Here is a 24082-nt window from a genome sequence, read left to right as displayed (position 1 = left end):
AAATTAGGTGACGTATATTCATAAACTTCTATGAAAACTATCGAATCCAAAAACGAAGTCCAGTCTGAAATTGCCGCCGCCAATCTGTGTACGCCGTGCACCAAAACGAGCGCACCCTCGCTCCTTCGCATTGCACAGTGGCAGTCTCCATCCTGCGTGCAGCCCGTGACATTAGCTCGACTGCAAGAAGTAAGCTAGCTTCGCATCCAGTAAATGTGCTCTGCATCTTGACCGAACATCGTTCATCATGGCTGCAAGTGCGGGGGAGTGGTGTCTCATGGAGAGCGACCCCGGAGTCTTCACGGAGCTGATCAAAGGTTTCGGTGAGACATTTCAACTGCTTTGCACATTCAATGGTGCTGATTTCAGGTGGCTAACAATTGTAGCCTGCTGCACTTGCGCTCACGGGGAAACTGCACGTCGAGCTGTGCGTTTTGCAAAACGAAGCGAAACCCGATTCAAAAGCAGCGCAGTCTCATGTTCGCCATATTTTTGCTGTAATGTTGAAGGTTTTCGCGCAGCAGCTCCGACAACAATAAACAAGCTAATTGGTTAGCATTACTCAGCGTTCAAATCTACGGCGCGTGAAAGTCATCGCTTGCTTTTTTTTTGTTTTTTTTTGAGCCACTCCATTTTAACTCCTTCCCCCGTTTTACACGCTTTAATGTACCAAGAGTGAATTACTTTTTCCTTTTGCGTCTTTCTAGGCTGCAAAGGTGCTCAGGTTGAAGAGATCTGGAGTATGGATCCAGAGAACTTTGACAACTTGAAGTATGATCGATCAATCATGGCGCCGATCTCACGCTCGCATTCCAAATCAAAACATGAATTTTCATTTACGCTTTTTTTTTTTTTTTTTTTGCAGGCCTGTCCATGGATTGATCTTCCTGTTTAAGTGGCAAGCGGGTGAAGAGCCAGCAGGATCAATTGTGCAGGATTCCAGACTTGACCACATCTTCTTTGCCAAACAGGTAGACACCGCCATCATGTACTTTTTTTTTTCTTATATATAAAGTTACTACCGAATGTTTAAAGAGCTTCAACATGTGTCATTCTGGCCTCTACCCTCATATGCAACTACACATAACGTTCTCAGTTGCCAGTTCTGATTGAGGACTGGAAGCATATATTTGTGAGAAACTGAATTATAGCTCATTTACAGTCTCGCTGTTGAATGTTAATTGAATAAAATTCCTCCAAAGCTTAACAAAAAACTGCGCTAGGTGGCAAAACTAATGAGGTTCACAAGGCAATTACTTGTTCACAGAAATTTGAATCTATTTAGTTTTCCAACTGTAAAATGCACGGTGGAATACAATTTGGTCCGCTCCATTTTACTCAGAAAAGTAAAATAAAGTTTGAAGATAATTATTTCCATTATAGGTTTAAACTGATCAATGGAATGTTAACAGAAGTACTTTTAATATCTATGTATGGATTTAGATCATTTTATTGCCTTTAATTTTTTGTCACAAATGAGCAATTGCGAATTGGAAGCGCATTCTCTTTCAATCCCTCATTTGATGGCCTTTTTGTGATTTCAGGTCATCAACAACGCTTGTGCCACGCAGGCCATCGTCAGCGTTCTGCTCAACTGCGCCCATCCCGACATGTTGCTCGGAGACACGCTGAGCGAGTTCAGAGAGTTTTCGCAAAGTTTTGATGCTGCAGTATGTTCGTTCGTCGTCAATTATTTAATGGAGAGTGCTTTTGAAATTCAAAGTGTGCAGCTTTCGGAGCTGTGTATATTTACTGATAGTAACTCAACACACTTTTTCTTTTTGTGGGTCAGCCTGGTCCATTGTAATTGGAAAAAAAAAAAAAAAAAGTGGGAAAATGTCAATTATATAATCCTGTGATGTGTTTGGCCCTCAGATGAAAGGTTTGGCTCTCAGCAACTCCGAAGTTATCCGACAAGTTCACAACGGCTTTGCCAGGTAACTACGTAACTTGCGTTTTATCTGGGACATTTTTTTTTTCTAACTGTTTTTTTTTTTTTAAATCATTTGTAGGCAGCAAATGTTTGAGTTTGATGCAAAGTCAACCGCAAAGGACGAGGATGCCTTTCACTTTGTGAGTTATGTTCCTGTAAATGGTCGACTTTACGAGTTGGATGGACTTCGAGAAGGGCCCATTGACCTCGGTAAGCATGCAAGGAGAACATAAAAGTCTCATCACCACGTCAGTGGCATTAAAAAAAAAAGTTCAAAGTCACAGCCGTTGATTTTATTTTTTTTATTTATTTTTTTTGACACAGACACATCTATTATATTTTTAGAATTTTAATTATCATTCATTTTTGTTAAGTTTTTTAAAAATGTAGTCAGTTTTCATTGCGGGTTTGTTAGTTTTTATTTTAGTTTTTTCAAAAACCTTTAGTTAGGTTTAGTATTAGTTTTTTTTTTTTTAAAGCCTTTTACAGCCTTTCAAAAAATTGTGAAAAAAAGGCCATATTTTGCAGTGAAAATTCAACAATAAATCTGTCAAAACATTTTGATAATACAGGATGCAGTTTACGCTTTTAACAGGCGACAGACTTTGAATGACAGTAAGTGGCGTGTCTATCGCTTCTCAAATCAGATGCAGGCGTGCATGTGGCCTACTTATAACAAAGCCCAGATGTCTTGTTTGCCAAGTTGACGACTGCGAAAGTTAATTTGTGGGTTCAGTTACTATTAAGAAGTATTAAACTTTGGATGTACAGTGTCGCATTTTTTTCTATACTGTATATATTCTTTTCATGTTTGAAGCAAAAAAAAAAAAAAAAAAAAGTTTTTTTCCTAGCGTTGCGATTCTGGTGTCATTTGTTGGCTCCCTTTTTTTTTTTTATTGGCTGCTACTTGATGATGTCACTGTGCGACAAACATTAAGAGGACTACAACTCCCAGATTACCGTTTGACCTTCTCCCCGTTTCGGAAACGTCTGTGCCGTTAAAATCAACCGTGAAGGCTCATGTATTAACCAAATTGCCCAAGATGAAAATGAAGCACATTTTTAAAAAATGTAGTTTCAGTGAAGTTTTCTTTTTCCTAAATCTTTTTTTTTTTTCATTTCGTGAACAAAAATGTTTTTTCAATTTCAGTTTCATTTATTTTGGTTAGTTTTCATTTATGTAACCTTCTACTGTTTTCATTGGTGGCGTGATGATGCTTTGCCTCGTGTTGAAACGTGTTGCCTTTAAGCTCGATCCCAATCAATATTTTTCTGAATTGTTTTACGTGTTTCGCACCTGTGAGCCAGTCCCAACCACCCTGCATCCAATTTCGTCTCGTTTCTGTCATTCCGCCAGGTGCCTGCAACCAGGATGACTGGATCAGTGCCGTACGTCCTGTCATTGAAAAAAGAATACAAAAGTGAATATTTCCACTAAACACGCATCAAATATCCTTTTTCATGTCCACATGTGTACATGAAATGTGACCTCTGCATTTGACATTTTTTTTCCAGAGTTGATTTTTTATTCCCGTCCAGTAACGTGACCCATTTGCATTTGTCTCAGGTACAGTGAAGGCGAGATTCGTTTCAATCTAATGGCCATCGTGTCGGACCGGAAGATGATTTATGAGAGGAAGATTGCCGAGCTGCAGACTCAGCTTACTGAGGTGAGGAAACGCAGAACATTTAATAAGGTTTGAGATTCCCCCCCCCCCCCCCCCCCCCTAATAAACGAACTATTGACCTCGGTTGTTGCTCTTGTTGCTGACTCCTTGTTCACCTGGAGCCTAAAATTGTTGTTTTGTCGACTGTCTTCGCTTACGCAATTCACTTTCTTTCTTCCATAACAAATGTGTTCTTGCGCCGTCATTCTGACAATCCGCGCCCGGTGCACGCCTGAAGCGCAGCAGAAACACTTCATTTTATTTTTATTTATTTGCTTCAATACTGTGTTCAATGAAATCCGAGTGATCGACTAACGCTGATCTTGCCTACAGATGAAAATGACAGAACCTTCATTCAGTTGCAAAAACGCCAAAAGCGCTTCTTCATCTTAGTCGGACAAAATGTCTTTTTTTTTCTGGCTCATTTCCAGGATGAGCCGATGGACACGGATCAGAGCAGCACATTTCTGAGCTCCATTCAGTCAGAGATTGCAAAGTACCATCTCCTTATCGAGGAAGAAAATCAGAAACTGAAAAGATATAAGGTTGGTGTCGACTCAGCACTTTTGTGGAAATGTCATTTGTTATAATTGACATTCGTCATACTTGACGCCAGCGTTTTTATTCTGACATGCGCGTGTGTTCACTGGTCATAAATCACCGCCGGCTTATTATTGTTGTAACCTCTTAAGAGTCTTTTTTTAGTCACACCCTTCTTTTCCTTTCCTTTCTGTTTATTGTGACAGGTTGAAAACATTCGACGCAAGCACAACTATCTACCGTTCATTATGGAGTTATTGAAGACATTGGCCGAGCACCAGCAGTTAATACCTTTGGTGGAGAAGGTAACTTTTTTTTTTTAATCAGGCAATGTATATTGAATGCATTTGTGATTAGAACCTTTGTGTGTTTTTTGCCACACTTGACTTGAAATTAATCTTATTCACCCCATTTCTCTCTTTAACCAGGCAAAGGAAAAACAGAGTGCCAAAAAAGCTCAGGAGGCCAAGTAATCGTAATCATCACACACACATGCAGGCATGATTTTGATTGTGACCCACATCCAGATTGTGTGCGTCTGCCATATTCGCGTCAATGGGCGTGGGGGTCCTGCAGCACGTCCTTCCTGGTATTTGTGTGCATTCCGACTTCAGAAATGCGGTTCAGGTGTAGCAGAAGAGACTCTCCATGTGTTCATCAGATTACATGCATGATTGAAGGAAACATGCTCAAATTGTCTTATTTTCATAATAAAAATGTCAAGAAGTTTGTAAACTGCGATCTTCTTTTCTATCTCAAATATATATATTTTTGATAGCCATAGTGCAATGATTACCTGACTACCACCTGCTGGTGAACGAGAGGAATTACAACGAACAGCGATGTCTCGCTGCAAGTTCCCCTGACATTTTCAACTGGACCTCATATTAACTAAAAAAAAAAGATCATGAAAATGAAGCAGACTCGACAAAATGAAAAGAGAGACTTTTATGGAATTGACCGGATTCACAAAGATCAAATTGATGCTCATCTCCTCATCTTGAAGGCTCAAAGTGCATTTACGTCTGTCGGCTGGGAATTTTCGCACGTGGACTGATGGGACTCTTCTTCTATGGTGTATTCATGACACGAAAGAAGCCTGGCAATGTTGGAAACGGACGGGGAATTTTGTGGTCACGCCGCGTACGAGTTAGCTAACTTTAGCTGGCATTCGACTAAAAAAAAAATGTAAGTGGCAACAAGTAGGTTTATGAGGATCTGAGTACTTGAGGCTTGCTCACCGTTGACTTTGGCAGAATTGCAACAGTTCAAATGAATATCCTTCCAAGATTTTTTTTATTTTTTTGTCATGGCCAGTGGATTTGCCCCAGCGACCATCGAGAAATGACGTCAATGTTTGGCGGTTGGTATAATGTGGCCTGGGGCGTCAAAAAGGGGGGATAAGAAGAAGGATTCAAGGGGCGCATGATCAAAAGGGGCACAGAAGGGCTCCTAATGAAATTATAATCCGGACAAAATAATATGACACTCACTAATAAACGTATCCTTAGCCATTAGCATTTCTAATGCATTGGTGGCAACAATAAGTGTATTTATTTTGGAAACGTTCCGGACGCCTCCCCTTTTCCATTCACATCAAATGGTTCCGTCCACTCCTCCAGCCTGCGGAGACCAGACAGTTTTTCACGTTATCAGTCTGTGGGGGCGAAGACGGCTAGATGCCCTCGAAGTCCGGTAGCCAAAAAAACGGAACGCGAAGAAGTTTAGGCAGGAGAAAGAAGCCAAGGTTGGACAATGTGTTTTTGTTGTTGTTTTTTTTTTAATGGCCGCTCGATCCACCCACAATTTCATACATGGCATGAGTCTGCCGAAATGACAGATTTGAATGGAGACTGCCAGAACATGCTTGCCTTTTCTGACTGCTTTCTGACTTTCCTGACAACTTAATTGTAGAGACAATATCTGCAATACAAAGCCCAAACAAATGAATGGAAAAAGTAATGTCATTTGTCCTCGGTAAAATGACTCAGCAGATATTTGAAATGCTAATTGTAAAGCGGAAGAATCTAGTCAAAACTGATTTTCTGATCTATGACGCATTGCTCAGACATACCTGCAGGAATTTTCTTATTTTATTCGCACGTGCGTCATTGTGTGAGGATTGTTTGACGTGACTCTATTTTTATACACAGCGCACGTGCGTGCACGCTGCGTAAAAAAACATGTAAATCTTCATTCTCGTTCCAGGTCATAAAAGGCCTTGTTTATTATTTGGATAACACGTTCCATCTTCAAGTTGCTTTAAAGCATTACAGGAAGGGAAACAAACTATTATGACATTGCAGAAATATTATCATCCAAAAATAATTTCGAATGATTCAAACCAAGCATCAGTCGAGATAAAATTATTTAAAACAAGAAAAAAGGATAAATTCATGAGAATGCTACCGTAGTCAGTCATGTTTTTAGCCTTCAGGTAAATAATATGAACAGACCTCACTTATGCGGCGAGCATAGCGGCTAAATGTTGCTTCACTTTCTTTGTTTCTGTTTCTGAGAACGCACGAGAGACCCGTCCCCAGTCACCAGATCGGTTTGGTTGCTTAGTCGGGGGCTAGTACATCTCGCGTGGATTTTGGTCCAAGACCATTTCGAGCCACCATCCCACCACCCGCTTTGTTGGCCGTGGCGCAACAAAGTATGCGCAGACATGAACGATCTGGGTGGAATGTGGCCACTTCTCAACAGAGATCGCCTTGGCCAATTTTACATCAGCCACCCGTTCAGGTCAGCTTGCAGTTCCTTTTAAACATTTTGTGCTTTGATCTTCTGCGCGGACTCGAGTAAATCTAGTTCGACTTCCGCAATGTTAAAGATTGTGCGCGTCTTCCCTGCATTAAATTCAAAGCGAATGAGTAGAGCTGCTGTTATTGGCCAGAAATTAAGTCGGTTGTGTTCACTCCCTCAACGGCGCAAACGCCCCTTTCTACGTGCAGCCTCCTAAAAAAAATACCAAGAGAAAAAAAAAACAAACTCCACCCGTGCACATGGTGTCCATGTTCGTGATCGGTGACTTGGCTGCAAAGTAGAATGTGCGCCGAGCCTATTTTTGGCACCCGTGTTTACGCACTTAACCGGGATGCGATGTGCTGTCATCAAGATAACTCATGGGAAGGAATGAGAACCTGCAGGTTTTCCTACAAGGCCTCCGACAGATCACAAGCTTTTATTATCTCATCTGATGTCAACCGCGCTGACAGCAAACAAACTTTGCGTTCACAATGAGCGACTGTTTCGCCATTCTGCATTTCTTCTTCTTTGCAAAAAGGTTGACTCAACGCCGTTGCACTTGTATTGTGAAATGATGAATACGTGCATCCAGAAACTCTTCACAATACATCACACTTTCCACCTTGTCATTTTTCCAAAATGGATTCATTATGTTGCGCGGCTACGCGGGCAAGTTTTTCAGCAGGAGGATTGAGGCAATGATGATTTTTTTTGGCAGCAATGTACCGTTCATATAACTTTTTTTGTTGTATTTGTAATGCCTCAAAAAAATTCAAAAGCAAAATGTTTAGATTGATTTTGGCGTATAGAAATATGAGGAAAAAAAAGATGACATTTTTGAAGAAAGCTGTTACATATTAAAATAGCGTTCTGGATGCTAATGCTAATGGCTAATTACTCCAATTAGCCAAAGATGGCGCACGCTATCGTGTGGACCAAGTAAAATCTCGACAATCTCAACAGCCCGTTTTATATTTCTGCCGGCAAAGAGCAGACCTGGAGAGTCCTGACTTCTCGAATATTCAAATATGTTGGCCAAGCGTCAAGGCGAGTCGCCTCAGGGAACACCCACATTTTAAGAGTGTGTGAACCTGGCATGAAGATGCAAAACAACCACAGCTGCATTTCAAGTGTTCTACATAAAGAATATGAAATCAAAACAATACATTAATAACAGAAAATGACACACCAAAACGATGCCGAGTCGAAACCCAAAGAATAAAAATCCATTTTCTGACGAGGTTTCGGCTGGTCCATTGACCTGAGGCCCCGGGGAGTTATGCAGAGGTCGAGGAGCTCGGAGAAGTCAAGTATCTGCTGGCTCCTACGAGCTCCAGGTTGCAGGCCAGCAGCAGCAGCATTATGGCCCAACTGGAAACGCTCGATGGAGGGATTTATTTTCGATGACTCTAAAATAAAGTGCATTTCTGAAATCCAGTCGAGATGTAACGATAGCATGGTTTCTAAATGCTGTTGTGTAAGCAGAGGCTTTACTTTAGCAGTCTTGCCCGAGATACACAAAAAAAGACAAACGACAGATCTACTCATGTCGATAAAAAGTCCTGCCAATTTTGTGAACTGAAAATCATTATTTTTCCCAACCTCGAATCTCCTCCTGCAGGGGTGATTTTAAAAAACACCGCGATCAAAGTTCACCATTATGAGTGGAGCTCATCCGTTGTTGCCACGTAATGAGCCTCGTCCTCGCGTCTGCACACTGTCATCCTCTTCAATGACTTTATGGCTTCCGTATCAGACAGCAGATGCGTAACCACCTCAGGGGACAGTCTTCCATCGGTCCGAGTTTTCGCCCTCCATTTCAAATATAAACATTTTATTTTAGTACATGATGACGAAGCTGATGGAATGGAAATTTTACCAAAAGAGGAGGAATGCTGTTTCAGTGACCCTTGAATGACACGTCCATCATCTGCTACTAGAAAATATTATTAATGATTATAATAATCGGTCATTTAATAATATATATTTTGTTGGAATACACACACACACACACACACATATATATATATATATATATATTTTTTTTTTTTTATGATAAAAAATTAAAATATAATCAGAAATGGACAAAATTCCAATGAAAAATTAATTTTAATGACACAGTGCTGTTACACACACAATGCAAGACCAAATAATGAAATACAAAAAAATCTTCCAATAAACTGTGGAAGTGGCGTTTAAAGTCGTTGAATTAATATAAAGTACAAAAAAAAAAAAAAAAATCACATTTTATGTGGTCAAAGTATCAGAGTGAAATGAAATGAAAAATAACATGAGTCTCATCAGGCTGGAACAACCTGCTTCATTATGCAAATGTCGTTAAAAAAAAATATTTAAAAAAAAACAAGTAAAGAAGCTTAAAACAGCTTCAGTTGTGTTTACCACACTTGTTTTCTGTGTTTATGCTCAGAAACAGTTTTCAGGTCCCTTCGGTTATTTTATTTGTCCATACACAAAATTTTGAGTGTCAATGTCGTCGTCTTGCCGCCACCAACATTTCTTTGTAGAGGTCCGAGTGGATAAACCTTGGGTAGGAGTTGTTCTCCATCAGGCTGTAGACTTTCCGCTGGGCTGCCAGAAAACTGGCCACATTCGGCTCATCGAGACTCTGGATGATTTTGGTTTTTGTGTAATAGTCGAGGTTGACCTGCAACGCAAGAAATACGCTCGCAATGAAACTCGGGCATCGCTCGCTGTACAACGAAATCCTCTCAAAGTGACTCTCGCTGCACAGAAAACGATCCGTTGACCTTCATTAGTGCTCACCTCTTTGGGCGCTTCGTTTTTGATGAACTCCTCGTAAATGCTGTTCGCCTTCGACGTTAGTTCTTGGTGTGACGAGAGCATGCGGAAGTCCTCACACGCGTTCCAAAACTCGATGTTCTCCTCACAGAACTCCGTCTTGAGGAAGATGCAAAAGACCATCTTTCCATCTGTAGGGCGAAGCCCACAAACACGAGCGACATCATTTTCAAGCCCAGGCGACATTCGGGCGTCGTTTAACTCATTCAATGCCAGCCCAGGTTAAAATGAAGGTCTTTTTTTTTTTTGGGTGTCTATATCCGTCAATGGCAGCGAATGAGTTAAGTGACGGCAATAAAAGTGAGCACACAAAAAAATGTGCGACCTTTGAGACTCGCTTATGTAATTGCGAGCGAATTGCAGTTGAATGATGCTTGCTTACATTTATGACTGAGGAGTTTGTCGAGCGACTGCGCCCATTGGGTCACGTCATCCACGGTCAGCCTGAGGGAAACGAGAGCACGATTAAGTGGGCTGCTTTGAACACACACGGCCAAGGTTAAAGAGATGCAAAAAAAAAAAAAAATGATGGTTGCTAATATTTGAATGCACGTCTATTGCCCAAGTCCGGTTTTCCAGATGTTTCCCTCCTCGAACACACCAGATTCAAATAATCCGTTCATCAGCAAGCTTTGCAACATCGCAATAACGATGCTGCTCATTTGAATCAGATGTGTAGGAGGGGCGAGACATCTAAACCAGCTCTTGGGCACCCCTGCTATGTGGACCGTCTTTATGACATTTAAAAAAAAAAAACTCCATGAATCAAATTGATTCCAAAACAGTCATTATGCATCAAATATGCGGCATAAAATAAATGTAAAAAATATAAAATAAATATACCTGTGTGATTTGTTCTTCATTAGGTTTGATATGGAATGATTTGAATTTGTCTTCAAGAGGAGTCCTATTTTGTTTTTCCAGTTTCTCCCCCTGGAAAAAAAAAATACAAATAAATACATTTTTTTGTTTTATGGCAGTACCAGGCAGACGTGCAACATGTTGAATATGAAGCGACTCCAACTTACTTGATCCCTTTTTCCTCTTTGGACGGCGCTTTTGGTTTGGTGGCGTCAGTGAAAGCCATGCTCCAGTGAGACGCGCTCGTTAAATCCTCCTTCATGCTTCTGTCTCCTCTCGCTCTGCTTTGACTTGTTGCCTGGTGCCGAACTTTATAGTTTGCCTCCAGCGCTGATCTGCAGCTGACAAGGAGGAGGCGGGCCTGCCACGCAATTGGCTCTCCCGTTTGAACAAGCACCAGCATCGTTATGATCCAGCATTCCTTGCAAGTGAGTTTTTGCAAGATGCATCCCAAACTATTCCACAAAAGAGATTTTTCTTTATTCATATGGAACCTTTTTTTGTTTAAATTTGAATTTGTGCTGCTCTCTCTTGCGCCACAAGCACGCCTCGGCACACACCCTTTTTCCCGCCTAACGACCATTGACGGCACGCTCTGTGCACAACATGCCGCCCTGTTACTGAGGAGTCGCCCTCATATTTGATCAGGATCTGAGACGCGAGTAATTACTCAATTGTCTCTTTGAACACAATGTGCGGAAATCATCTGTAATGAATCACACGGCGTACGGCTCCAAAAATCATGATTCACTTCGAGCTTTGACGTCTTGACATCGTGATAAGATGTCATATCAAAGCAGCGCCAAGGGAAAAAATTATGCCTGTTTTACATGCATGCTTGCGGAGACCCTAAAGAATTTTTTTTTATAAGCACCAACAAGATTCTTGTGCCCCCCCCCAAAAGAAAAAATCTGGGGGCTTGATTTTCTGGTTTGCACTAGAAAAAAAAATATTTTTCTCCCTCCATGTCACTTTTGGGCTTAAAAAAAATTTTTTTTTAAATAACTCCTTATGCCGAACACTTTCCTCGCCTTTTGCGATCATTTCATTGTGCTCCAAAATGTTTCTAAGCACTCCACGCAACTTTGAGTTGTGATGTTTGTATGGCACATGTTGCACGGCGGTAACCAAGGCGAGGTTGAGGTGTTGTCTCGTTAGCTATTGCAGGAACGCTTGGAAGGAAACGTTAATGAGGCTTGCTTGAGCGCCTCATTTTCACCTCTAATAAGTTCATGAAGCGCACAATTAATTCCAATTTCGCAATGTCAACTATCCTGCAAGGTGGAAGTGGCATCCCTTTAATCATCCCGAACTGGGTCAAATACCACGTGTACAGAATTAAAATATTTGCACTTGGAGCAGGATGGAATCTTGTAACGCTGCTGTGTGTCCTGAGTGAGACAAAAAAAAAAAAACGCAACTGTGTGAAGAAGCAATTGAGAGCCAAAATAAGCATCTTAAGTTGCGTTTAATTTGAGCAAAGAGATGACGTGCAATAAATACAGCCGTGTCCGTAGTGCCACGCCGGTCCGAGCTCATCTGTAAATGCGACAAGAAGAGTCTAAGAAAAGTTACGGTATGCTTTGCTGCGTGTGGCGTTGTTTCGGCAGGAGGCTGATGCGAATATAATTAGCATTTAAAATGTGTGTCGATTATATTTCTTCAGTCCTTGTTTGAGTTGTTTCATTATTTGCTAGTTTGCTGTTATGTCATAAATGTAGTGACAGGGTGATTGCGCTTGACATTTTGGCGAATGACTTGTGACTGGAAGCTGTTTTTCTGCTTCAAATAATTTCAGTGCAATTGTCCCTCACTGCCTCATGAGCGAAACAATAGAGATAATAGCCCATTTCATGCGTTTTTTATGTTTTGTTTTTTTTAGGGTTATTAAAATGAAATGACTGGGTGCTTTTGGTTTAAATGCTTAAAAGGAGGCGCTAACAGACTGATGAGCACGGACAGTTCATCCCTTCCAACCAACGCTTCCACACCATCAGATTTTATCTGGATATTATCTTTTTTTTTTAATGTATTTTATTTTATTTTTTTTATCAGAGTCACTATGGAAAGTTTGTGTAAAAATGTGACTGTCAAAGTCCAGTTTGCTGAGAAACTGCTGAATGCATGCACAGAGGATGAAGATATTTTTTATGAAAATATTATATATATTTTTTGGGAAAGAATGTGTCAGAATTAAATAGTAAAATTTAAAAAAAAAATCAATTCATCACTGCCATTTTGAGAATAATATTCCTGGTCAAATCATCACCATCACATCCCGTAGGGAGCAAAAAAAAAAAAAAAAAAAAGGAGGACAAAGTGTTTTGTTCAATATGGCACATGATGTGTGATGGTCCGCGCTTTAATGCGGTTCGGGGCTCTCCACAGTAAAAACACGGCGTTGACTTCATCTGTTTATTATGATGAGCAGACTTAGTGTAAGCAGTCGTATGTTTAGAAGTGGACGCCGAGCAGAGCCAAGTTTCCACTGAGGAACAAGCTCCAAGTCTGACGCAGAAGGAAAGGTGATTCCCAGCACTGTCTGGGGAGGTTGTAGACATTGTGTTTAGTTGTACTTTCTGTTTTTCTTCCTTTTAAAATATCTATTTAAAGGGCATATACAAAAAAAAAAAAGGCTGACCAGGAATGACGTGAACCAGAGATACACTCGTTGATTACACGCACGCACTTTAAAAAGACTCATTCAAAATGATGAGAGGGAGAGTAAATAAAAAAATCGAAGCTATATTGTACACAGCAATACGTAATCTAATCTGTACTGTCGACGATTTTGTTTTACATGGTTTAAGTTTTAGTGGCAGCTGCAAGTCGAACACAACTCATGAGGCGTTCAGGGACCCGGTAAATCCTGGTCAGAAATGGTCATAAAACCATTCAACACAGTATTTTAAATCACATTTTATATTCATGTCAATGCAACAATATTATTCTGATTTTATTATCTCCCCCCCTGATCCCTGGATCTGATATACTTTGCATTATTGCCAAGTGAACATTACAAAAGTGTTGGTACAGACGGACTTAATATGAACTAACTTCATACCACCACTATCACGTTACAATTTTACAAAATAAAATAATATAATCAATAAAATCGCAATAAAAAACCCACCAAGAAAAAGAGGCATTTTACAAACACCCAGGATCTTATTTTATTATTATTATTATTATTATTTTATTTTTTTTGCAAATGTTTGAAAAGTAATAAAATGGCAAGTGGAAAGAAGAAAAAAAAAGCATAGCTAATCCTTTAGCTTTGTCCAAACAACTACAAAATTCCTCACTATAATTTCATTTGGAGCAGTTCACATCATATTTATTTTTACTGTATCTTATAAAATCCACTCTAGTTTTTCTTGGCTCCTCGAAACTAATTTATGAACTATGTAGTCAGAGCTAGCTCGTAGTCGCACACCGATGTGCTAGTCTGTAATTGCCAAAAAGAAGTAGGTGATCGTCTTGTATAACATTGTAGACGCAACCGAATCGAAACCCGTTTCAAACAAGTCTGCCAGCTCCGGTGTTGGCATAAATTTTTCTTAAAAAGTCTGCCTTGAAAATTTGTTTTTAGTAACATTTGTCATGACAAGACTCTTTATCTGATCAACCAATCAGACGATAGAAAATTGCCGCCATTGCTCTAAACCTTTACCGAAAATCTGCCTGCTTAAAATTTTTTTTTTAAAAAGTCCACAAACAAAATCGGGGAATTGGCCTCACTGTTCCAATACTTTAGCAAACACAACTGGTGATTCTACTTTGTGTTCATTAATTGTCAGACGCTATCAAAGCCGATTGTGTAACTTAACCGCACTGGAAGCATTTGAATGCCACGACTGCCCTGCTTTCGGTGCTCCAACTGTCGGTGTGACCTTCATACATGGTGTTCCAAATGAGTAAGCGTGAACTGTTTTGGTTGCTTTTCCGAAATCGGCAATGACATTTGCAGCCAACGACCTTTTTTGGACATCGACAATTACTGTTTCCATTTTGTCAGGAATTTCTTTTGACAAAATCGTCGCGATGACGATAGTCTTTTTTTGTTGTTGTTGTTGCGACATTAGTCACACATTCACATTATTGAAAATTTAAGGCTGCTCCACATGTTCGGGTCACCGGGAGACGATGACCACACCATGCATTTTTTTTTTTCATCTTTCTACCCACAGCAGCTCAAGCTTCAGTGATGTTTTATGCAGCGTGGGTTGCTGCTCTGACTCGGGAGAATTATTTTCACAGCTTCATTTTGAAGCAAATGAAACGGTCAGTTTAAAAAGCTCCATCACCATCTCACTGCTCATTTGGGGCAGCTCCACAAACACTTTCCGCCGTCTCCTCGGTGATGTCGTTGCCAGGTTGGAACATGGTGGGCTTCCCATCCAAACGCCATCATGCAGGACCTTGTAAAGTCGCAAGGGATTGACGTACTTTCCGGACGATAAGCCGCTACTTTTTTCCTCAAAACTGCGGCTTATAGTCTGGTGCGGCTTTTTTTTTTTTAGTTTAATTTAATTTAATTTAATTTAATTTAATTTAATTTAATTTATTCATTTATTCATATATTTTTATTTTTATTTTTTTATTTTGTATTTATTTTTATTTATTTATTTATTTATTTATTTTTGCGACTAAATGCAGGTGCGCCTTATAGTCCAGAAAGTACGGTAATCAGTGAATAATGAATAGTGAACGGTAACTTGAAAAATGTGACATCATGCATTGCTGAACACACAGGAAATGTTTGACATCTTCGTCCGTCCTGCAAGAAGCGGTCGCGGGATCCTTGGGATTGTTGAAATCCGTCATTACAACGTTTCGACGGTTTCCGTGCATTTTTTTTTTTTTTTTGGGGGGGGTCGCGAAATAGGAAAATGCTTTTTTTCCTGATTTGCCTCACGGTTTTGAGCGATTCCATCTGCCTTTTCAAGCACATCCGTCGTCTGGAAACGAGAAGTTTCTTGAGTCCGATGAAACTTGAATCTTTCACAAAGCCTCAGCTCATCCCGCAAGAAATATAAACAGTCCCACATTAAAAGAAAATGATCCGCATGAGATTAAATTTGATTTAATTCAAATTTCTATTTATCAACCTGAAAAATCGGTGATATGCAAATAAAAGATTTCCATCCCTCCTTTTTCTTTTGCGCTTGTTCTCGCGATGATCACGGCAGAACCGGAGCTTTTGGCCAAGAGGCAGGGATCACCCCCCCAACTTGTTGCCAGCCACTCGCAGAGCACATAAGGACAATTCAGCGTCTTAGAATGTATGGGGAAGCCGGAGTATCTTGGATCGAAAACCCGCTCAAGCAAGGACGGAACGTGCAAACTTCACACAGGAATGTTGGAAGCCGCTGTCAAGCAGATGCGCTAAAAGACCAAATTAATTGACAAGAAGAACAAATAGGAACCGCTCCCATTTAAAAGCGGCAAGCGAATACAATTGAAACCGACTGCAGCAGGACTGGTTTATCTACCCCATCAAAGAACGAACCGTCTCACCTTTCAACTCAATTTGCATCTCAAGTACAGAACTGTATGTCCAAAATCTTAAGATCATCGATGCTTCAAACCTCACATTGTGTTTTTTTTTTTTTTTTAAATGATCAAGTTTTTCCTTCTTGACTGAGCCCCACCAAATAATTTGGAGGGGTGTGCATCCGCCCAATAAAAAGACAATGCGCCATGGAAGAGCTTTCCAAAGCCCAAACCCTGAAAATGAATTCAATTCAAAGAAAAAAACAAACCATCAGCAACGTCAAATTCATTTCGATTACACTCACGGTTTTAAAATCCAAACCCATTTTCCATTTCAATTTTTTATTTTTACACACCGAGTAATTTCTCTGCAGGAGTTCTGAATGTGTGCCGTGTTTTTGGACAACTCGGCGTGGCTTAAAGTGTGCAAAATATTCATTTCATATTTGATTTGCACCAGACCTTGATAGAAAGTGTCAAAAATATCCGCGTCGGTCGTTTTAGAACCCTTAAATGTGACGTGTGTCATCTCGTTTCCGACAGCACAAGGCTGCCTTGATGGCCTCCGACAACAAAATCTTTGAATGCTTAACATATTTCACGACCACAGACGATTCTCAAAGTCAGACTGTGAAGACTGACTGAAGTAGGACAGACGCAAACCAAAATGTAAATTATATAATGTAGCGTTTGAAGCGTTTAAAGCGTCACAAAAAATTGTAGAAAAAAATGCAATTAATCGCAATGAATTACAAAAATTTTGGCGATTAATTAGTCTGAAAAAAAATGTAATCGCTTTTCGCACGACGGCATCAACGCTGCATCGGAAAATACAAATAAGAAAATGCAACGGAGATGAATAGGATTTTTTTTTTTTTTCACTCAGAAGCTGGCCGTTGCAAATTAAGGTTGAAGGACTTTTCAAATGAAGAAAGAGAGGATCTAATGACACAGAAAAGGAGGGCAGGAAGAGGAGCCGCTGAAATCGGAAGTCATGGAAATAGCATAAAATGCGACATGACCAACACGAATACAGAACAACAACGGCTGTCGAGCTGTTCGCGGAACCAAATTCACAGTCTCCAGTTTTTACCTTGCGCCGTCTGCAAAGGGCTTTTTTTTTCCGAAGGCATGCATTCGTCAGTGCGTCAAGAACAGACTTCGACGCAGAGGAACCGACTGATCCCACGTGAATTGGCCTGACGGGAACTTCGTGACGGACTGACGATGCTCACCTCTGCTAAATGTCGATATATTTACGTACACGAGAGAGTATTTCATTCGTGTGTGTGAGAGAAGGGAAATCCTAAACGATTCATGTCTGACAGTCCCTCGTTCGTTGTGGTTACGGTATCAACAATGCTTTCCCTTGTCACTTTAAAACCGCAGAGTTTTGCATTTCATTCTCACCTATTTTCCTCTACAGTGTTGCAATTGTATTGACTTTTTGAGTGAACATCATTTCAGAAGCAATTCCATTCCCGTATGCAAAAGCCGATGTGTGATAATTAATATTCGTAATTAATGGTAGCTAACCACGTTCCGCTTTGCATAATTACCTCAAATAATGATGTCGACTGAGTAATGCGGTTTAGTCACCTCACTCGAGTCATGAGACTGACTGTCGATTTCCATGGGTGTGTGAAAGATTGTCTGTCTCTGCATGTGCCCTGTGAGAAACTGGCGACCAGTCCAGGGTGGAGTAATGCCTTTCGTGCAACCTGCAGAGGCCTGTGACCGAGAACAGGACAAGCAATTAAAGCCATGTAAGTATTAGGATTCACAAAACTGATTTGTCCCAGCACATTTTTTTCATATTTGCATCGTCCAATCATTCCGTATAACAGAATTTCCTTATATGGGAAACGACTACAGTACACGTCCTGTATGAACAAAATATAGCTTTTTTTTTCCCCCCTCTCACTCACTCTTTAACTTTACACCCTCTCCCTCACCACACACGACGGCATTGCTCAGCTGATGTCGTCGCAACTTTCGAAGCCAGCCGCGGGACGCTTTAGAAGTCCTCCATGCCCATAGATGGCGCTATTGAGCTAGCCTTCTCTCCCTCTAATTAGCAGGCAAGCTAGCAGGAAGTTTTTCACACGACAAGAACAGGTAAACTACCGGAATCGTACTGAGCCAGAATCGATTCCTTGTTTTTTTTTATTTGTATCCCGCTTCGCTTCATCTGATGCACTTCACTCTCTCTTCCACGGTCATTCCCGTTCTTCTTCGTTTGGATGACAAGAGCCACAGACGTTTGACAGAGGTCCGTCCGTGGGAATACTTCCTGTATTTCACTGTATTTCATTTTATGTTACATCCCCCAAAAATCTTTCTATTATTTAAGACAAAAAAAGACGGATTATAAAATCTTGCGAGCAACTCTTCTATAACAATTTGTCATGTATACACCGTGCTTTAAACATGAGACAGATACATAAATGTTCACACCCTTTAACATTTATTTTGTGACGTCATTAGAATTGTGTCTCCTCCCTCTCTGGGCCGTGGGAATGTTGCATGTCACGCACCTTCATGGCAATAATAAATAACAACAGACAAACAAAAGGTTGAGCGCGATGCACTTCATTCTGAGGAAGACGGCAATTGAAATAATTTAATCTGATTATAATCTTTAGAAAAGGCACTTCAACAACAGCAACACACTAAATTATTATGTGAATTAAAAGCAAATAAGACAAAGTTTAACTTATAATTTCCTTGACTAAACGGACATGTTCAATTCTGAGTATTTTGACAGCATGCTCGGAACCGTGTGCCGATTGAGTTCGGAATCGTGCGACATGCAACATGAAATCAAGCGTTGATGTTTGTGTGCTGCAAAAAAATAAATATTCGTAGACGTCCATTATGCACTCGTCGTCAGCAAACAGGAAAGTCACTGAAAAAAAGTCGCCGTCTCGAGTGCCGTAGCGCAACATTTCATTCGTATTCCACTCAAAAGTGAGCTCAAGTGTCACATAAATAACGAAATGGAACAATCGCAAACTTTGACCTAAACGATGTCTTCAGAAGTGCAAAAACGACCAATTGGGTAGACGGGATTGAAGTTTGGAAATCGGACCTCAAAATCAGGACGTTCCCATCTTTCATTGAACACGTCAACAACGGCAAAAAAGCGCTCATTTGGTTCTGCAGAGAATAATCGGACGTCTGTCTCCGAGATCGAAGCGTCCTCCGATACACACAGAATTAAGTGAGGGGGATTCATTTCTTGTCCTTTAGCCCTGAAGGAAAAAAAATCTCTGCAAATAATGGCAGTTGCGATCCAGTGTGTTGAGACGTGTGTGTGTGTGTGTGTGTGTTGTTAGTTGATCAGAGCAAGTTTCAGTCACTCAGAGGTTCCATTTTTGCCAAAAGCAGCAACGACTCACTTGGAGCCATTTGAATCACATGATCTTTTTTTTTTTTAAGGACTGATGTTGTGGTTGTTGAGTTGTCTCCTTTCACATTCGGCAGGTGCACAGTGTGGGAATCCTTTCGTGAGGGGGTCATCAAGTCAAGAGTCGAGGGCCCGGTGACGACTTCGAGACTCTTTCCGTTTTGCTTGCGAGCCATCTTCCCTTCGACAAGATCGATCCTCGCTGCTGAATTGGCTCCAGCATTCCAGTCGTGAGTTATATGTCCGCTGGCGTCCTCTCGCTTTCATCCCTTCGTGGCATCAGCTGAAAGGTTTTCCAGGAGAGTTCTGTAAATGTCCGAGCGGAGGAACCGTGGGTACGAGTCTCTTTCCATCAGCCCGTAAACGATCTTCTGAGCGTCATCAAAACAGTGGATGGTGGGACTCTTGACGCTTCTTTTGATCTGCTCTCGAGTGTGATAATCAATGTTGATCTGAAATGAGGCAGATGTGAGCGTGTTAGCGGCCGCGTGGTCGTCCGTGCGTGCTGGACTTGCGTTGTTTGCGCGTGTCAGAAAAGTTCCAGGACTGGTGTCACAAACGATTGCTTTCAAATCCAAAATCTATGTTTGTCCGCTTGGACGTAATCCATCTGGAGTCGAATGCACGTTCTCTGCCGCGTCTTTTTCCAGGATCCTTGATGGTGAAAAATTTTGCGGAGCACGGTCGGGTGAGTGTCGAGGTTATTCCGGCACAGCACGGCGACGTTCTTCTCAGTCGGGAACTGGCCGAGTCGTCACGGTCACGCTGTCGTCCTAGCAACAGTCGCGCGCGCCTCTTCTCGCGCACTGAACAAATCAAATGCGTCCGGATTTCGTGCTTGGTGATCATCGGGTCCAAATCTCATCGTTTGGGTTTGAAAGATTCATTTTGTGACACCAGGACTGTGCGCATGCGGTTGAAATAATTATTCAACTCAATTACCTCTTTAGGAGATTCGGCTCGGATAAATTGCTCGTAAATTTTCTTGGCTTTGGACGCCATTCGGAATGAAGACTTGATCTTCTTGTAGTCCTCACAGGTGAGCCAGAACTCAATATTCTCGTCGCTGTATTCGGATTTCAGAAAGTTGCGAAACGCGGCTAGTCCGTCTGAGGATGCCCACAAAAAAAACACACAACAGACCAAAAATGATTTTTTTTTTCTTTCTTCGTGTCGCTACCGAAAAAAAAAAATCTTTCGTAATCCTCCCAACTTACATTTCGAATCCAGAAGCCGTTCCAAAGATTGCGACCATTGTTGGATATCTTCTAAAGTGAGCCTACTGTGAGAGAACACAAATTGTGTCACGCGAGCAGAATAAAACGTTGCGATTGCACGTTGCGCGATAAAGGACATCGTCGTCTCGCAAAAAAGCAATTTGGGGGCTCGTCAGGAAACTGAGGCCGCTCGGCATGTTGGTGAGCACGCCGTGCCAAAGCAAACACCACGTGTCGTCCGTTTCGATCCTTTCGTACGACCATAGATGGAAACGAAAGCGGCCCGTCGTCTATTTTCAAACTGAAATCTTCGCAAAACACTCAAGAAGTCTCCTTACCTCTCCGAACTTGATGAGTGCGAGAACATGCACTGGAGTCGGCACATGAAGTTCTTTCCGCTGCGCAGATAGAAGAGAAAACATAAATATAGCCCGGGATTTACTGGGGGTCCAATTCATTTCGAGTGAATCTGTCCGAGAATGTCGGGCATGTTATCGTAAGCGTGCGGCATCTCGTAAAGAATGAAAAACACGATGAGCTTGATTTATTGGAAGGAGCCGGCCAGCTTTCGGATGTCGGTGCGTGCGTCCTCACTGACCGACGCCGCAAAGTCCGAAATCACGTCAAACAATTTGCAATTGCGCGGAGGCGGGTGGCCCGAAAGAGCGGTTTGACTCACATGTTCTTGTTCCGCTTCCTGTCATCTCTGTCCATGATCGAGTGCTGTGGAGGGGCTCGCACGATGAGGCTTGGCATTGTTTTGTTACGTCGGCACTCTCAGCCTCTCCGTCCGGGTCATGCTGCGGCCGACAAACGCTTTGGAGGCTTCCCTGAGCTCGCCGCGTTTTATACCGAGGTCTCCCGTTGCGCTCGGCGGGGGCTGCTGGGATACATCAGCAGCTCAGCCCAGACTGAAGAGGAAGCACCCCTTCCTCCTCCTCCTCCTGTTTCCTCCCGCCTCACGCTTGCAAAGAACACAAACTCGCACTGTACTTCTTCTCGTCTTCCTTCCTCCTCTTGATGTACACTACGTCTTCTTGTTCTTCCGCTATCTTTTTTTTTTTTGCAAATCCCCCCCTGCCTCCAGCCCAGTGTGGCTGAAAGCTTGCTGTGTTGACATTATTTTTAGTCCGCAGAACAGATCCAAATGACAGAAACGCCGACTCATGCGGGCAAATCGTGACCGTCGCATTCGGCGTCTGAGTTTTGGTATGACGGCTCGTTGAAGGGAGATGGCGCCTCTCTTTTTTGTGGCCTTCTCTTTCCCTAAAAGCATTTCAACATTGTTAAGACGTGTTCGTATGAATGAAGTGTGCGAGGGAGAATTTCCTAAAAGTAACTCTTGTGGTGCGAACAGAATAAGACTCGGTCGCAACGTTCAAGAAAGTTAGCCGATGACATCATTAAACGATGGCAAATCAAACTGGAAAGTAAACCATTGTACGGGCAAAAGAACATTGTTGGATTATATTTGTTGTTTGGATTGACATCAAAGAAAGTTTTCATGTTCTCTACCCGTGCCTGTGTGGCTTTTCTCCGGGTATTTCCTCCCACATTCCAAAAACACGCACGGCAAGCGAATGCGACTCTCGAAACTTTCACGATTGGCTGGCAACCCGTCCGGGATGTGCCCCGCCTACTGCCCGAAGATGGTTGGGATCAACTCCAAGCATGCCCGCGACCCTCGTGAGGCGAAGCGGCTCAGATAATGGACGGACCGATGTTGAGCACTGCCGGCTCCCAACTCCCAACGTTTGGCACTTCAATCCTCAATTCGTCCCTGCACGAGCTTTGCTGTAGTCTAACGACGTGAATTTGATTTTGATGTTCTGAACAAATTTATTGCAAAGTCAGCATATAGAATTTCGTTGGACATAATGTTACCGACCGGTTGTCGCACCCATGGCGATGTACGCCGATTTGTGAGACAAAAGAAAGAAACGGAATGGAAAAGCTGTGGCGCGGTGATTAAAAACGGCCAGCAGCACAAGATGGAAAAACGTGTGAAATCCATCCTTTGTTGAGCGCAGCTGCTGTTGCCCCCGCTCCCAAACGTGGCCCACGGCTCAGCCTCGCTCATGTGGGTTTCCCTCCTTTTGCCCAAACACGGTTACAAGAACTCAGGCGTTACCAACAGACACCCAACACTCCAAACTGAAAGCTGGCCTTCATGCGCAGCTGCAATTTGTTCGCGTCTCTTTAAATTTACACCTGACGTCGTGTTGTTGTTGTGTGTGTGTGTGTGTGTGTGTGTGTGTGTGTGTGTGTTGTGTGAGACACGTGGCCATTTGCAAATGAGATTTGTAATTCGCTCTTCTCACGCGACGGTGATGAAGTTCCCCATTGAGGCCTTTTTTGACCATGGACAGACCTGACTTCCTTTTCGTTGCCATGGTAACCACCAGACTGTACGAAAACAGACAGATTGCGCGTGAGGAATACTGCGCCACGTCAGACCTTTGCCGTTTATCGGGAACAACCCCGACACCTTCAGTGTCATCTCGACATTTGCCTTGCACAAAAATCGCCGTGTGCATACGTACAGATAGCTTGCCGTTTTTTTTTACATTCCTAGGTCATCAATCAGAGATCTGGTTTGATTTTGTTGACGTCATCACACGACAAATTGTTGCCGTCAATCAGTGCTTGCTTCCCTTTGTACACTGTGCGCACCGCATTTAACACCCAAAAGTGTTAATGACTTTTTGTACGTAGCAGGTAAATTAACAGTGAAATCCATCAGTTAACAAGAAAAGTAGATCGCTGTAATTTAATTCAACGCATCAAACTGTGGATTGATGTCCATTCCAAATTTTTCGCTATTTCTCCGTTTCCGTACCTTAAAATTTCCTTTGTGACCAAGTTGTAACCCAACTCAAATCCAGCAGAAGAAGGTTTTAGTTCTACGTTCCGTGTCATTGAAAGAGACTTCTCATACGAGCTTCAACTTATCGAGGTCTGACGTTACGCTTCCAAAATTCCTAAAAGTCGAACTGGCGGGAAAAATGTGCATCATTTCCAATAATCGACAAATGTGGCGACTAGAATGCGGCGAGCTATTTTACTCTGAAATGCGCAAGTTTGGGTCTCGACAAGCGCTTGTATTTCTCTCCCGTCAGAGGCTGATGAGATTATTCCCCTAACAAGGCAGCACGTTCAGGCTGATCTGTTCCGCATCAGGTTGTCTGATGACTCCGGTGCTGTCGTTTAAGCCGCGGAGTTATTATTAGCTGCCTCGCTACTCCTTTTTAAGGCACAATTTTTATGAATAAGGCCGTTTCCAGAGCAGAGGAGGATCAAGGGTTACCGCAGGGTTACCTTTTTCCACTTGGCTAAACGCGATTGCTGGTGTGCAGAGTGATCTCGGCGTCTAATTAGAGGATATATC

At 41.9% G+C, this 24082-nt stretch overlaps 3 protein-coding genes across 4 annotated transcripts; 1 reads left to right on the top strand and 2 right to left on the bottom strand.

Annotated features, from left to right (window-relative positions):
- Positions 1–78: 78 nt before the first annotated feature.
- On the top strand, positions 79–4875 carry uchl5 (ubiquitin carboxyl-terminal hydrolase L5). Its single transcript, XM_088313050.1, has 11 exons — positions 79–323; positions 708–771; positions 866–971; positions 1545–1670; positions 1876–1937; positions 2013–2143; positions 3291–3354; positions 3501–3603; positions 4032–4145; positions 4347–4445; positions 4569–4875. The coding sequence occupies exons 1-11, from the start codon at positions 248–250 to the stop codon at positions 4611–4613; spliced, it is 990 nt and encodes a 329-aa protein (XP_088169176.1). The 5' UTR covers positions 79–247; the 3' UTR covers positions 4614–4875.
- Positions 4876–9333: 4458 nt separating this feature from the next.
- LOC148324884 (regulator of G protein signaling 5-like) lies at positions 9334–10846 on the bottom strand. Its single transcript, XM_088313474.1, has 5 exons — positions 10740–10846; positions 10555–10644; positions 10094–10155; positions 9676–9842; positions 9334–9556 (listed from the first exon to the last, which is right to left on the bottom strand). Exons 1-5 carry the CDS (start codon positions 10832–10834, stop codon positions 9377–9379), a joined length of 594 nt encoding a protein of 197 aa, XP_088169600.1. The 5' UTR covers positions 10835–10846; the 3' UTR covers positions 9334–9376.
- Positions 10847–18533: 7687 nt separating this feature from the next.
- Positions 18534–21687, bottom strand: LOC148324883 (regulator of G protein signaling 21-like). Of its 2 annotated transcripts, none has more exons than XM_088313476.1 (5): positions 21374–21687; positions 21033–21092; positions 20695–20756; positions 20420–20586; positions 18534–19929 (listed from the first exon to the last, which is right to left on the bottom strand). In XM_088313476.1, the coding sequence occupies exons 1-5, from the start codon at positions 21448–21450 to the stop codon at positions 19741–19743; spliced, it is 555 nt and encodes a 184-aa protein (XP_088169602.1). In that variant the 5' UTR covers positions 21451–21687; the 3' UTR covers positions 18534–19740. The 2 variants fall into 2 exon arrangements, with proteins under 2 accessions (XP_088169602.1, XP_088169601.1); XM_088313475.1 differs by having other exon boundaries at positions 20695–20759; positions 21374–21683.
- Positions 21688–24082: the final 2395 nt, after the last annotated feature.

This window comes from Idiotropiscis lumnitzeri, chromosome 13, assembly GCF_059441095.1.
Source record: "Idiotropiscis lumnitzeri isolate Australia: NSW breed Sydney's pygmy pipehorse chromosome 13, RoL_Ilum_1.0, whole genome shotgun sequence".
Taxonomy (NCBI): domain Eukaryota; kingdom Metazoa; phylum Chordata; class Actinopteri; order Syngnathiformes; family Syngnathidae; genus Idiotropiscis; species Idiotropiscis lumnitzeri.
This window is presented reverse-complemented; position numbering and strand designations above follow the sequence as displayed.

Bases quoted from the DNA above. Each gene is read 5' to 3' on its own strand.
- LOC148324883 (XM_088313475.1), bottom strand. From the start codon at position 21,450: ATGCCAAGCCTCATCGTGCGAGCCCCTCCACAGCACTCGATCATGGAC. The intron at 20,760-21,032 runs GTAAGGAGACTT...GTTCTCTCACAG, and splicing joins CACTCATCAAGTTCGGAGAG to TAGGCTCACTTTAGAAGATA. The intron at 19,930-20,419 runs GTAATTGAGTTG...GCCTCATTTCAG, and splicing joins GAGCCGAATCTCCTAAAGAG to ATCAACATTGATTATCACAC.
- LOC148324884 (XM_088313474.1), bottom strand. From the start codon at position 10,834: ATGAAGGAGGATTTAACGAGCGCGTCTCACTGGAGCATGGCTTTCACT. The intron at 9,843-10,093 runs GTAAGCAAGCAT...TTCGCCCTACAG, and splicing joins CAAACTCCTCAGTCATAAAT to ATGGAAAGATGGTCTTTTGC. The intron at 9,557-9,675 runs GTGAGCACTAAT...CTTGCGTTGCAG, and splicing joins AAAACGAAGCGCCCAAAGAG to GTCAACCTCGACTATTACAC.
- uchl5 (XM_088313050.1), top strand. From the start codon at position 248: ATGGCTGCAAGTGCGGGGGAGTGGTGTCTCATGGAGAGCGACCCCGGA. The intron at 972-1,544 runs GTAGACACCGCC...TTGTGATTTCAG, and splicing joins ACATCTTCTTTGCCAAACAG to GTCATCAACAACGCTTGTGC. The intron at 1,671-1,875 runs GTATGTTCGTTC...TTTGGCCCTCAG, and splicing joins CGCAAAGTTTTGATGCTGCA to ATGAAAGGTTTGGCTCTCAG.